General features: G+C 31.5%; 1 protein-coding gene across 2 annotated transcripts in view; it reads right to left on the bottom strand.

Moving 5' to 3' along the window:
• The window catches only part of LOC106680982 (trypsin-2), an 18,873-nt gene continuing 3,649 nt past the window's right edge, over positions 1 to 15,224 (bottom strand). The window contains exons 3-7 of one of the 2 annotated variants that reach the window (XM_014421056.3): positions 8,072 to 8,160; positions 6,614 to 6,764; positions 5,241 to 5,354; positions 3,616 to 3,768; positions 1 to 2,706 (exon numbers count right to left, since the gene is read on the bottom strand). In XM_014421056.3, the coding sequence (XP_014276542.1) occupies positions 2,494 to 2,706; positions 3,616 to 3,768; positions 5,241 to 5,354; positions 6,614 to 6,764; positions 8,072 to 8,148 (708 nt within the window). In that variant the 5' untranslated portion in view covers positions 8,149 to 8,160 and the 3' untranslated portion in view covers positions 1 to 2,493. The remainder of the gene's footprint in view (positions 2,707 to 3,615; positions 3,769 to 5,240; positions 5,355 to 6,613; positions 6,765 to 8,071; positions 8,161 to 15,224) is intronic. The other variant, XM_014421055.2, reaches the window with a different exon arrangement.

Genomic DNA, 15,224 nt, shown 5'->3' with positions numbered 1-15,224 from the left:
AAAATATAAAATATATTTAAAATAAAGGAATTATAAATTTAAATGTATGGCAAGGAATCATAAAATAAATCTTATTACTATTAGTATGAATTTATGTGCGTAAGTAATTGTTTGAATTATTTATTATTAAATACATAGTGAGGAAATAGTAGACAATTGTTTTCGGCCAGGATCTGACAACATAAAGTGAATTTTATTTATTAGAATTTATAGCCCGACTAAAAAAGGACTTTTGAACTGAAATGAATCCGTTGGAGCTTTCTTTATCTTTTTTCAACGAGTGCAGCTAGTCGTGCAGGTTATACCTTCCATAATAGATCATAGTGTAGAGCTGAGTACACCCTAGGCCACCATTTGGAGTGTCGCTTGTATATTACTAAAAACATAATAATGAGCATACAGTCTAATGGGATAGTTACTTCAATTAGTAATAACTATAGGAATAAACAAAACTAGTCCTTACATCAGATCGGATTATGGGAATTTAGGAATACGAAAAAATTGGCTTAATGAATGAAGTGAATGAGCACATTAAACTTTTTTTTTGAAAGATTTTTTTTTTTTTTAGAGGCATTTAGAGAAAGAATTTCTGTGTAAAATCAGAGTAACATTTCAGTACTGTATAACAACCTTATTCGGTACAAGCAATCTATATTTCGTATTTAAGAGGAAGGGAAGGGACGCAAGGCGAACAGAAGATATAATCTTCAAAAAATACGTAGTTTTAATTAAATACAATGATAAAATCCCATATTATAAAATGAAAATTAAATAATACTTTTCCAAAGCGTAGAGCTTCGAGAGAGGTTTTTATATATTTCTGAATTTATAACTGATTTCACATAGCTTAAAGTAACTAGTTGTAAGCAAGCAATAATCGTTTAACAAATAAATAATATGAATGGAGTTTAAGAGCATAACAATTAATTAAAACTAGAGGTAACAAATCATATTTATGACAAATAAATAAATAATAAAACAGAGAATAATAAATAAATAGAATTTAAAAACATGTAAGCACAAAAATACAAATACAAATAGGTTGTTTCAGTTTCCAGAATATTTGACAATAAAGTGTTTAACTCGAGAGAAACAAAAACATTTTAAGAGATTAATCATTTGGAATTAGTTGTGGCGAGTATGATTGATTATATCTTAACTTGACAAGCTTGCTTATGCTTAGAATATCGCTTTCCGATATTCTAACGGGAGTACAGTGAATATTATTATATTTGTTTCATGTTTGCTAGAAAAAGAAAAAAATCTCTTTGAACAAAGCACACCTGTGACATTTCCAAGCTGCTAATGATTCAGTTGGTTCACTCAGTTGTATTTTATCCCCTTGGAAATTTTCTAAAAATATATTATAGAACACTGAGATCTGGAAAATCACTTTGAAAGATCCAATTAGAGATAATCGCGAAATGGGTATTCATGAAACCTAATCTGAGTATGTTAATCGTGCTAAGTGTATGAAACTCGAGAAACTCAATTAATATTAAACTCTAGTAAAGTCAGGTATCTGCTCAAACATAATTTCCTCCATAGCAAAAGTGAAGCCAAAAGGCTATGCCGTTGGAGCTAAGTTTTACATTGAGGATAATAGGAATTTCCACCATTGTAACTTAAACTTAAACAGAAGACAGCCAATAATGAGTTCGTACTCTTCGCCCTATTCCTTTTCCACGCCCCTGGGTCCATCATAAGGACTGCCTTTTTGGCTTCACTTTTGCTACTAGCTTAACCCCTCCATTATACTCCTTCCTCCAAAGCTAAAAGATGTACTAATTTTGTAAACGATGTAAAACTCGTTAAGCAGGTCATAATGGCGTTTTCATTTCAATTGGTTATTGATGTAGTCCATCCTTTCAAAACAGTCTGAATAGATTAATTCTTATTTTATAGTTATTTTTGTATTAAGTGAAATGAAATCAATCAAGCATTAGAACACGCATATTTGCTAAAAGAGCATCGATTATCTTTCTTTAGCAAATAGCACTTTAGCAGTTTTCCAGAGGGGTCAAGTCACTCAAATTTTTAAGTTGATATTTAGGACATCAAAACTTAGCATTTATCACGGAGTGATTAATACTTTGTCACAAATTCTGTTTATTTTTTTGTTTTGTTTTTATTTGGAAATTTTCTTTGTAAGGATTAGATCAGTCCCTTAATGGTAATTGGTGTTGGAACTATCGGGAGTCAGTAATATTCTTCGCTATTTTTTGTCATAAAAAAATGTAATACTGCAAAGGTATTTGTAATACATAAATTATGTCTCAACCATGGTAGCATGCTATAGTCTGTACGGTGAAACTTGATACTTCATCAAGATGTTAATGACACAAGTCAAGTTAATAAAACGTTTTGTCATTTTCATGGTCTTTTTTAAAAATTACTATTCACACTAATGAGAAAAGTAGAGTAATATCACAGGACACAAATTTTCAAGATTCATAAGATTTCTCAAGTTGCACTGAACAGACTATAGGATTGCTAGAGAATCCTGAATAAATTGACGAGGACAGGTAGGAGGACTGCGCTAGACACTGGAGGCATTGGAAACGCAGAGCTATGGTTGCGGATCCAATCGGCGAAGTAAGAGACATCAGTGTAAACTCCAGGGCTCAGGGGTTTGGCACAACCGTCACCCCAGGACACTATGCCGTATTGAGTGTCGTTGCAGACTAAAGGTCCTCCTGAATCACCCTGTATAAAAAATGAAAACTAATATTATTGGTTCATATAGCAATATTAATGGTAATTGTGTGTTTGCGGCTTTAGCGCACTTGCTCAGCCTCCACTGGCTCATTACCAGTGATGCGGCAAGAGGGATGCACTGGGATCTTTTGAGCTCTGCTCTACCCCTCACACGTGGGGGGTAGAGTGGGCTCAGGGATCCTCAGGTCGATTGTATATATTATTTGATCATTATGTTATTTTATGTATTTATTTTACATACAGATTGTTTGATTATGTTCATCTTGTCTATTCTTTTGTTTGTATATATTTTAAGAGAGTTTTTAAAAATTTATTTTATTTATTTATTATTTTTTTATTTTAGTATGTATGAGATCATTCATCACTATTATTGCCCACAACTGTGTGGCAGATTGTAATATCTATCAATAAATAAATCTATCTATCAAAAAAAAAAAATCTAATTTTAGTATTTTACTATTCTCAACTCGTGGACCATCCGCACTGGGAGTCGAACTTGGAATTTGAATAATTTAGAAGATGTTTACGAAAATAATTATTAGTAACTATAATTTATTTTTAAAAAAAACATAAATTAACTTTGGTAATGTTTTTCCAAGCATTTAAATGAAAAGGAGGGAAGGATATTATAACGGCAATTGTAGTATTTTACTATTCTCAATTCTCGGACCATCCGCACAGGAAGTCGAACTTGCAATTTAAATAATTTAGAAGATGTTTACGAAAAAAATGATTAGTAACTATAATTTATTTTTAAAGAAACATAAATTAACTTTGGTAATGTTTTTCCAAGCATTTAAATGAAAAGGAGGGAAGGATATTATAATGGTAAAATAATGGATGACGTTTAATTAATCATAAAAATGTAATTTCTTTGCTCTCCTTTTAGTAGCTTACCTGACAGGCGTCCTTGCCCCCGTTCATGTACCCAGCACAGACCACTCCACGGGAGCTGTTTGTGACCCGGGCGCACTGATAGTAATTGGTGATGGGAATGGCGATTGCTCGCAGAGTATTTGAGAGTTCGGTTCTTGATATGGTAGGGTCAGGCTGGAACATGTACAAAACAATCAATCAGCGTGAACGTGATTATCATAATCCCAATCATAGAGTGATGGATCATGGAGCACTTATTTTAAAAAGTATGAAACTCCATATATGTCATACTATATTATAAACTCTTAGCCTAATAATATTCTTTAAAATATGTTTTAAATAAAATTATATACGAGAAAAAAAAGTGTGTAGATTTCACACATAATGAAGAACTTATAATTTTACAATTAATACAACTACATTTTTTGTTGTGGTATGATTGATCCTACGAAACCTTTCAGGGCTAACAATGAAGAGTAAAGGTGTTTTTCCAACCCTCCGTACGAAAAGAAAAGATTTCTAGAGAAATTGGTGGTATCCATTGGTATAACGAGAAACTAGGTTCAGCAACTATGTTTAGAAACTGGCAGTTCAAAGTAAAACCCTAACAGGACTTCAGTAATCACTGTTGGCAAAATCCTTAGATTGAATATCTAATCCTTAAATTGAATTAATTCTTACCCGCAGTTGTCATTAAACGAATTTTATTGAATAAATTTTATTAAAAGTGTTATACCCTTGCATCGTTAGCAAATAAAACTATTTTTTTCTCCCCATTTCATTTTTTTTTTTTTTGATTTACTCATTTTATTTTTTTCTCCCCAACTGCCTCCAACAAAACTGATTCGGCAATGTGTATTATAAAAACAGTATGTGTATGCCATCCCTGCTAGTAAGCATATAAATTCGAATATAGCCTATAGTAATTCTTATAAATCTTCAGAACAGTCATATTCCGTTCCATCGGCTTTATTTCCTGAGCGAGGAACTGAAAGCAGGAACATCGTTATGAGTGGAGGGGAAAGTAAGGGTAGTGGAACATTCTCCAATAATTTGAAAATCCCACAAATATGAAAATATGAGAACAACTAAAAAATTCGAAAATTGTGGTGTAACATTATTAAAAGAGGTTATTGTACTTAAACACGCCTATAATAGGTAACGACAAATTTTAGAGAACACTCTCCAGACCAAGCCAGTCAAGCTTCTTTTGGATATGTTTTTAAAATTTAAAATTAAAATCGACAGAGCATTATAAAAAGCTTGCGTTATAAATAACATTAGAAACAATGCAGACCACCGGTTCTGCTATCTAGTATTACATTCAGAGACCCATAAATTATCACTGAATGACATTTAGATCGAAAGGTGCTTGTAGTAGCTGAATTCTTGGACGCTGCTAATGCTTTGTACGAAATTTGGCACTAAACACTTGTCTTTAAACTGCTATGGTCGTATTTTCTAACCCTTTAATCGTTTCACTTTGAGAATTTGAAAGAAAAATCCGATGATCTGTGACTTTCCTTTTTTTACTGTTTACTTTAGCGCATCAGTCTTGGATCAATACAATTACTACTAAATGAAATATTATTTAATGAGAAAAATATAATACCATAAAAAGTTGTTTTTTGTAATAATAAACTTACTTGTTTAATTGCGCCCCATCCACTTACAGTACACATTTTGCCTTCCTCTGGTGGCTTTGGGCTTAATCCAATTATTTTCACTGTTTTGTTGTTTACAGGTATCTTAGCCCTTAGCTGAGAAAATAAAAAAGAAATAAGTTCAAAGGAAATGTGATACAGAAAGATAACAAAATTATTGAAGATGCCTGCTGTCAAGAATGAAATATTCATTGTCATGTTGTTCGTAGCGTTGAACTAAGCTAAACTTTATAGAATGATTACGCTTCATTTGGTGCAAAGGAACTTTTAGAAACAAAGACTCCTCCTTACTATTATATGATAAAATTATCATTACTTCAAAAACTTGTATGAAACAAACATAAAAATGAGAGAACACAGAACATTACCACAGTTGGATCACCAACGAATGCATTTTTATACACAAAGGTAAAATAAAGAAATGTAACATAATTTCTTTTGTTGATTTTTATAATAATTATTCTGTGTGGGATTAATCGGAGAAAACAATTAATTTAAAAAGGAACTGTATTAATCACATTCAACTTCAAAACATTATAATCAATTACGTAACGGTTTATATATAGAATGGTTAATATATAACATTTACAAATAAGTTACACATTACGATCAAAAAATTCATAAAAATTACTAGGAATTCATCAACCGATTAGGTGCAAATAAAAGCCCAACCCATTATTCTTTATTAGTATTTTTGAAATCACGTATACCAACAACAAACCATGTATAAGCAACTCGCCTCCATGTATACCAACAAATTTATAAAGGACTGTTTTTAGTTTACCAGAGCTTCTAAATCGAACTTTCATATTGCCTGAGGAATCGTCAGGTAACCCATTTACTTGAAATTTATTCTACCAGAACTGAATAGTGTATATTTTATGCAAACTGGAAAGCCCTATCCCTCATTATAAAACATGAACACGTCTTTCATTCGGTAGTTTCAAATTCTACAAGCCTCCTCAAGTCGTTAAAAAACGGATGCTCAGAAGACATTTTGGTGAAAGAAATGCAACTTCTAGTTAAAGAATGCATAGATTCAGAAAAGTATTCAAATCATAGCGGGTTCTCATTTAATGATGGAAATAAATGATGATGTTAAACCACCTTCAAATGCTACTATAACGAACCCTGTTACTAAAGTAACACATGTAAATTGGACTAATGCTCTGGTCATGTAGATGCCAAAGGAAGCTATTTATTAAATATAGTAGTATTAACTTTAATTTTTCCAAAATAAAATTAGGAATAATTTAAGGTGTCTCCCAGAGTCTGAGAAGCATAATAAAATATAAATTACAGAATGATCTCATGAGCTAAACAATTATAAAATTCCATAAAGAAAAAATTCTTACCCTAATGACAGCCACATCATTGACGACGAACACGGCATCTGCATCGAAGCCAGGGTGGACAACGACAGAGTCTACCGCGTAGAGAGTCTGCCTTTCCTTGATGTTTGTGTGCCCCATCGAAACGCTCATGTAGGCTTTCTCCTTCTGGTTTCTAGAATATTAACCAAGTTATTAAATTAGATCAATATCATATTAAACCACTCTGAAAAAAAAGATATATTTTCTAAACTTTATTTATTATTTGCATGAAGTTCGACAGGGTGGAGGTCCAGAAATAAATAAATAAATATATATATATATATATAATTCTGCACTGCTCTAACCCATTAAGGATCGGGGTCAGTACTTTGTAAGGAGTACAGTTACTAGACCAACGGTTGGACAAGTAGGTGATTTGGTCCGAATCACACTCTATCGCCAGATTTTCTTCCAATAACGGGTACGCACTAGATGGGGCTGTGTGGACCCCAGAGGACTCTGAACCCAAAGGGTTGACTCATGGCTACAGTAAGAGAATAAATAATTACCTGTCACAGCTGGATGAATCATCGAATCCGGATCCATGGACTTTGTACACTGCAATTTATAAAATTACTGAGAACCATCATGGATTATTTAGGATATTTTTTTTCTATATGTTCAAATCTGGGGAAGAGGAGAATGGACGTATCCTACAGATAGCAAAACCTATCCTAACCAGTATGGGAGGGTCGAATTTTCATTCCGTTGGGCCGCCACGAAATAAAAGCACGGAATCGAACAAGAGCCGCTGCAGTTTCGAGATTTGTTAAGGTAAGGAGGCTCAAATCCTGGTTTCATCAGCTACTTCCCTTTTATTGAAAACCTACGCAGTCCCAGAGTGGGAATGTCAAGATTCATTTTTTGGGTCTGCCACGAAATAAATATTTGCTGACTCAGGTGTAATCGATCCCATGAATTCTCAACGATACACTCCGGGACCCTAGCCCCAACGTGCTCAGGTATCAGATCCTCAATTAAAATATTTATTCTATAGAGCGACTTTTGGGAAATTAATGACATTTTCAGAAGTTGCTTTATAGACGGATATATGATACTTAAAAAGTAGTGTATGCTATTATTTTAAAAATAATACTTATAGCTTCTTTTTCCAGTGCCAATTACATTTAAAGTAACCCTTTAATTAAAAACAAAAATCAAGATGCTAGGTTGGGTATTGCATTTTTTGTATTGATAGATAGAAAATTAATTTCTGGCGCATCATTTAAATTACACGATTAAATAAAGGTTTCATGGTGACGAGGATATTGATAGCTGTGAGATCAACTATCAAACCAACCCTGATTGTACGACAGCAAATGTTAGGTTACACAATCATACTGGCTGGAATTGCTTTCAGTGTAACTGTCATCGTGGAACTCCTGCTTAAGTAATTCTGACAGTTATATTTAAACTAATTATTTAAAAAATTATACTCACTCTTTCATGCAGTGCCCTGCAGTGAGAATATGATGTTGGTCTATTATGCTTCCACCGCATATGTGCTGTCCGTACATCCGAATAGAGACCTATTAAAAAAAAATGCCTAGGTTGTTAAGAAGTAAACAAACACTCTAATTTCCATTTAAATAAAAAAAAAATTGGATACTTTAGAAAAAATGTTAATAAGGGGTTTTATTATTGGTTGTGAACACTGAAGCATAAACTGTTCCTAGTTTAGATATAATCAGGTCAGAACGTGGCTATAACTTTTGTATCCCAAGCAAACATGAATTCCTATGATAAATATAAGTGTTTTATAAATGAATTTGGAGGAAGTCCTGTACTTATTTTATTTAAAATTTGTTTCATATAAAGCAATAAAATATTCTTAGTCCATAAATAAATATGTTTTAAGGTAGTTTTGGTACTTTCGTGTAGGCCAAAAACTGGCTTCAGTCTTTGTTGAAAGCTGCTTTTACAGAAAAATTGTACTGGTGATATTATTATCACCATTGTGTCAATAATATTTTCTTTATTACCCTTTTTATTTCTACAGTTTACATTGGTCAATAGGAAACTGTTATTGACATTTTCAACGAACTGGCGTAATCGAAATCAAATGATAGCTGCTAAATATTATCAGCTAATATTAATAAAAAAAAATAACATTGCCGTAATAAAATCTTCTTGGGTCCAGTATATGGGTAAGGAAGAAATATTTCTACAACAAAGGTTTGGCAAGGAGATGATTAAGTCAAGACCACGCCCAATCACCTGGTATTTCTTCCAATTAATGGAACCTTACCTCAGGAGAGTTCCTGAACCACGGAAAAGTCGACTCATGGCTGCTTAATAGACTAAATAATTATTTGTCAAAACCGGACTCATTCAGGCGCGTAACTCTTTATTCACTTATCTACCCTGCTCCATAGCAAACGATAAGGATATTTCTAAGAGCACATCATTGAAAAAATATGTTTATTGCGCTATATCGGACGCAAACCAGATCTCAGAATAGGAAATCTGCATGCAGCCCACCATTTCTTTATAAAGTGTGTGCCAGGCCCTTCAGTGGTTATGTGGTTAAATCTGTTTTTTGAGAGTGGAGGATTATCTCTGACAAAAATTTGAAATGGTGCGCGCATCATACTACTTTCACTTACCACCATACATACGGTACAAAGTATTGTGTAGATTGTAGTATTGCACAAGCCATTTTTGTTATATTCGAAAAAACAAATACCCGTAGACCAGGGAAGACGAAAATCATCAACAGATAATTTTTATTTTTCTGTTGCTATAAAAAATATTTAAGAGCTTTTAGAGGTTTAATTAGTGAATATAGTTTCTGAAAAAAATATGGCAGTTTAACGAAGTCGCAATGCAATCGGACATGTTCCGGAGGTCTCGGCATTTCCGTCCAAACCGAATGCCTCTGTTTTCCATTTTTCTCTTTTAGTTATATACACATTTTTTTGTATTTATTCAATTTTTATTATTGCTAATAATATGAACAGCTTATTATTTTCAAATAAACAAAATTAAATGTATTTTAGATGAAAAGTTTTTAAGAAAATTGTCATTTAACAGCCCCGTCAGACTATTCTAATGAGGATAAGACCTAGCTGATATTAAAAACCATTTAATTTAAGATTGATGTGGCAAGTTTAATCGAAACCTTCATAGTTATTTTGGAGAAAATTGTCAAAAATGACATCTATAAAACAGCGTTCCAGTTGGTCGATTTTAGCGAAAACATTGCTATCACATCCTAGGCATATACGTGCCATAAACATATGATTTCAGTTTACGATTTTTTGTTTTTGAGCAAGGCGGTGCACAAACCATTTTGCGCGACTGTGTTTTTTTGGAATCAAGGGACTTCAAAATATGGATTTCCCTTGAAATCTCTAATTCGCATGTTTCACAATCACAGCACTTTCCCTAATGCATAAAGAAACAGGTAAAAGTAAAAAATGTACAAAACCAAGAGCCTTTCTGATTTGTAATGGAAAAGGTTTATTTTTTATGAAAAACAAACATTAAATCAAGTAATAACAACTTGAACTCTGCTTTTATTGCAACTTGTGTTCTTTATAACTCAAAAAGCTTCAATTTCTAAACTTTTATCTTGTAGGGTTCGTTCTTTAATTTTCAGGGCTTTCGTTACTCATTAACTTGGTGGGTACGAGTTGTTTTGTTGTTTTTCTTTGTTCTGTGTCTTTTTTCGTTTTGTATATTTAGTGTTTTTCGATAAAAGTTTAGAAATTGAAGCTTTTTGAGTTATAAAGAACACAAGTTGCAATAAAAGCAGAGTTCAAGTTGTTATTACTTGATTTAATGTTTGTTTTTCATAAAAAAATAAACCTTTTCCATTACAAATCAGAAAGGCTCTTGGTTTTGTACATTTTTTGCTTTTACCTGTTTCTTTATGGATTAGGGAAAGTGCTGCGATTGTGAAAAATTGCGAATTAGAGATTTCGAGGGAAATCCATATTTTGAAGTCCCTTGATTCCAAAAAAAACACAGTCTCACAAAATGGTTTGTGCACCGCCTTGCTCAAAAACAAAAACTTGAACTCTGCTTTTATTGCAACTTGTGTTCTTTATAACTCAAAAAGCTTCAATTTCTAAACTTTTATCGAAAAAGTTTAATTATTTAAGACGAAAAAAGGTACTTAATAAAGAACAAGGACAGAACGACTTGTATCCATCAATTTATTTGGTCTCGGAAGCCCTGAAACTTGTAGATCGAGTAGGATCACGGAAATCATTTTTCCATCTAGCAATATCCTTCCTTCAGTTTAGATAGTTGAGGAAATAAAAGAAGTTGAAGGCACTTGGATGAATACATAGAGAAAAGCATGCTATGCACAATATTCGTGGCAGCAAAGGTTCAGGTAGGGACTGAAGTTAAATTCATTTCTTTTTGTCGCGTGACAAGAGAGAATTATATGGATTTAGTGCTGGTTCGTCCTGCAATTCGCCAGAGTTCAATCTAGAGTTCGTGTTAACTTGTTTTTCATATATGTTTTAACTTTTATTATATTTTTCATTGTTGAAATTCAAATCTGTGCTGTAAAAATATTTTCAAACAGAATAAAAAAGTCTATAGCATTTCCTCCCTTTCTTCCTTCCAAATATAGATTTATATCTGGTTCACCGTTTGAATTTTTGAATATTTGTACAATAAATAGATGTCGAAACGTACGTTTTACCTCAATTATTTCTTAGCGTCGATGATAATTCATCAGATTAAATTGTTCTTTCTCACTTACTATGATATTTACTGGTGGATGCGTTCTTCTGCACTAAAGACCGATTCGACCAATACTGATGATATTCGGTGAAGTAAAAATTTATCTGAATTTTTAAACTACCTATATTTTTATTTCTTCACTTTGTATCCTACCTGAAATACGGGTGTTGGCAATAGAAAAAATACAAAGAAGAATCTGTTTACACTAAAACAAATTCGGTTATTTTTGGAATCAATAATAGTGTTTACTTGAAACGATTTTGGTTAAACTCTTTATATCAATTTACGATTGATTATTTTTTTATCAGCTATATCTTATCATCATAATTAACTAACAGGGCTTAGATACCGTGTTAAAAAAAAAAAGAAAAAAAAAGTAGAGTACCATTAATTTTGCTTATTTCAAATAATTAGCCCTCAAATCATTATTGCTTGTTAGCAGGGATGAAAAAAATATATCAACTACGAAACAACTTGATAACATTTAATTTAAAAGAGAATATAAATATTTTTCTTTATTGGAAACAAATTCCCGAAAATATGAGCGGATGAATATAGTCGTATGTATAATATTTCGCTAGATAGTAAGCAATTATTGGATAATTCATATACAACAGATCGTATGAGATTGAAGAATCACAAACTCAAAGATTGAAGAAGAATGCATTAATATACAGAATTTAAAGATAAATGTATGTTTATTATGTAAATGTACACTGAGAAGTTTTTTAATATATCGAAAAAGTAATTCAATAAAAACAAAGAAAAACATATTTAAACGTTTTTGAGGTAAGCTGCTTAGGAAATACGATATAACACGATTGCAAAGTAAACTATTACGAGACAATTTAAATTAAATCTACTTTAAAAAGCACTGATTTCTATTTTGTAACACTAACTATCTTAGAATCTTTGCACTATAAATTTAAATATTTTAATCAACAGATGTATTTTTTTTATGCTCGTATATCTTATATTATTTTGAATATATAGAAAATGATGTACTATGGCAGTCGTTGGGCAATTGCAGGTAACAGAGTATTGGTGTTCACCATTTCAGAGACCCAAAAAAAAATAAATATGCCTGTGAGAAACAGGAACTTCCGTGATCAGAATGGCCGAATGCCCTGAAATTAAACATTATGTTACAAGAGCCGGGAAGAAAACAAGTAAGTTATCTCACCCATTTTTGATTACTTTAATGAAAACTATGTATAATTACTAGTCAAAACTGACGAGTCTGCCAAGTATAGGTAGGGAAATAAAAAATGGCGGCTGTTTCAAAACCTTAAAAAAACATTAATTTTTCATTCGGAGTTCTATATCTAATCTATATCTTAAAAACTACCAACAACACTAGAAAATCTAAGAGAACATTGTTTAAAGAAGAGTAAATTGCTGAAATATTAGCCATAATAGAGATATTTGCGTCCAATAGTTCTCGAGATATAAAAATTTATAAAGCAACATTTCATAAAAAGGTACTGAAATATCAGTAGTTAATGAATCTATTTTGAGAAATCTATATCTCAATAACCATTCGAAGTACAAATGTCTATTAGCACTCAAGTTAAAGCTAAATTATTGTACTATAAAGTAGTTTATGACCTTTATCTTCGTAGAAATAGTAGTTTTCATGATATTGGCTAAAATAAATTGATTTATAGTTGTTTGGACAATAAATATGAAAAACTTCATTTCAGAAACCATTGGACGTACAGATTTCTGCCAGTGCTCAAATTAAAGCTAGTTAAATTGACTTAAAAACAGTTAATTATGTTTATCTTTGTAGGAGTATTATTTTTTATGATATTTGACAAAATAAACTCACAAAATGTTAATTTCTAGTTGTTCGTATAAAATGTTGGATTTTTGAAAAATATATATCTCTAGATCCATAAGACGCACATATGTCTGCCAACACTCAAAATAAAGGAAATTTAACTTTCTATAAAGTAGTTTATGACATTTATCTTCGTAGGGGTAGTAGTTTTTATTATATTCATATATGAATATAAATTTGGCAAATGAAAATCTGTCCGAACAACAATAACTCAATTTATTTTAGCAAATTTAATGTAAACTATTACTCCTACGAAGATAAACATCATAAACTACTTTAAAGCTCATTAAACTAGCTTTAATTTGAGTGATAATAGACATTGTACGTCAAATGGTTTTTGAGTTATTAATTTTTCAAAATAAATTCACTAAGTACTGATCTTTCAGTACGTCCCATGCAATATTTTTCTGAAACGTTGCTTTTTAAAAAGCTAAATCTCGAAAAATTTTTAACGTAAATAACTCTATTAGAGCTCATATTTTAGCAAATTTACTATTCTTTAAAAGACGTTCTCTTAGGTTTTCTAGTGTTGTTCCTACTTTTTAGGATATAGAGCTCCTAATGAAATTTTTTTTTTTTATCGCTTTGAAACAGCCGCAATTTTTTATTCCCCCTACCTATACTTGGCAGACTCATGAATTTTGGCTAGTAATTATAGATAGTTTTCGTTAAAGTAATAAAAAATTGGGGTGAGATAACTTCCTTTTTTCTCCTCTTGGGCACTTGTACTATCTAGTTAGGATCTCGTGGAACAATACCAATTAGATCAAGGAGCTTCTTAGACTTATGTGTTAATGACTCCCTGGGCATCAAATATCACCTGCATGGGAATTAGTTCTGATATTGTTCTTTATGTTTTTTGTTTTAGTTTAGCTTTTTAACCTATTTATTTGTGTTTTAACTTATTTATTAATTTCTTTCAAATCATTTATGTGCTTTTTAAATTTATATATTAGTTTTATTAACTTATTGTTTATTTGTTGTTGTTTTTTTTTAATGATCTACTGCTGGGACTATTGTATCTTTAATTTATTTTCATATTGCTATCTAATGATAAATTCTTTTAATTGAAGTAACGGATGAAACGGGTGTTGCGGATCACTGGAGAGGGGATGTAGAGAAAGTGAAACACGGGGAATAGCATATTGAATGAACGGGTAAATTGTAGTATATATATATATATAGGAACAACAAATAAAATAAAATTGTCTAATAGGAAAACAAATAAACAATCAAAATATATTAGATGTAGTATATAGTTGATTACTTTTTGAAAATTGAAAAGGTAGTAAAAAAAATTGTTTTTGTATCCAGTTAGTATATGTCTAGGCATTCTCAAATAAAGCATTTCTTTCTTCTTTTTTTTTTTCTCTAGGTTTATTTTATTAGAAATATTTTCTTAAATCGATGTACTTTAGATGTATTCAATATTATGTTGATATTTTTTTAACAGAACTATAAGCACCTAGCCCCATCTCCCGATTTCGTAGAAAAAAAAATAAGTCTGATCGAAATAAATGTTCGATTCCTGAGACCTGAGCAGCTGAAATCTCTTTCCATTTCGATCGGATCGGGACGCGTCCAATGAAGATTTCGCCTAAAATTTATAAATACCGAGTAGATAAGTAAAATATCGATTTTTTCTGTACCAATTACTATACATCTTCTACTTAAGGAAATTTGAAACGTTTCTTAATGTCTCGGGCCGTATATGTGCTAGTTTTCTTCTTCGTCCTTAAATTTTTTATCTCTGTTTTCATCATCTCACTCATCAAAAGACAACATTTTCAGTATCTTTACTACTAAAGATAAGAGCAGGTCCCGCCTACTTTATTGCCGTCATTAACGATCTGCAACTACTTGTTTTTGAATTAATGATTAATAATATTCCATAACTCATCGGTCAAGAACCAAATGTATGTTTGAAGTTTGTGCAAGTCTATATTGCAAATGCATCTACATCAGAATCTTTTATCACTTCCTCAATAAATCTTTCTTTAATTTGAATTAGCCTCTTATTTAGCTACCTCTTTTATGTATATATGTATA

Source organism: Halyomorpha halys, unplaced genomic scaffold (assembly GCF_000696795.3).
Source record: "Halyomorpha halys isolate HHAL.00 unplaced genomic scaffold, Hhal_1.1 Scaffold302.1, whole genome shotgun sequence".
NCBI lineage: Eukaryota > Metazoa > Arthropoda > Insecta > Hemiptera > Pentatomidae > Halyomorpha > Halyomorpha halys.
Note: the sequence above shows the minus strand (reverse complement) of the source record. Positions and strands in the feature narration are given on the sequence as shown.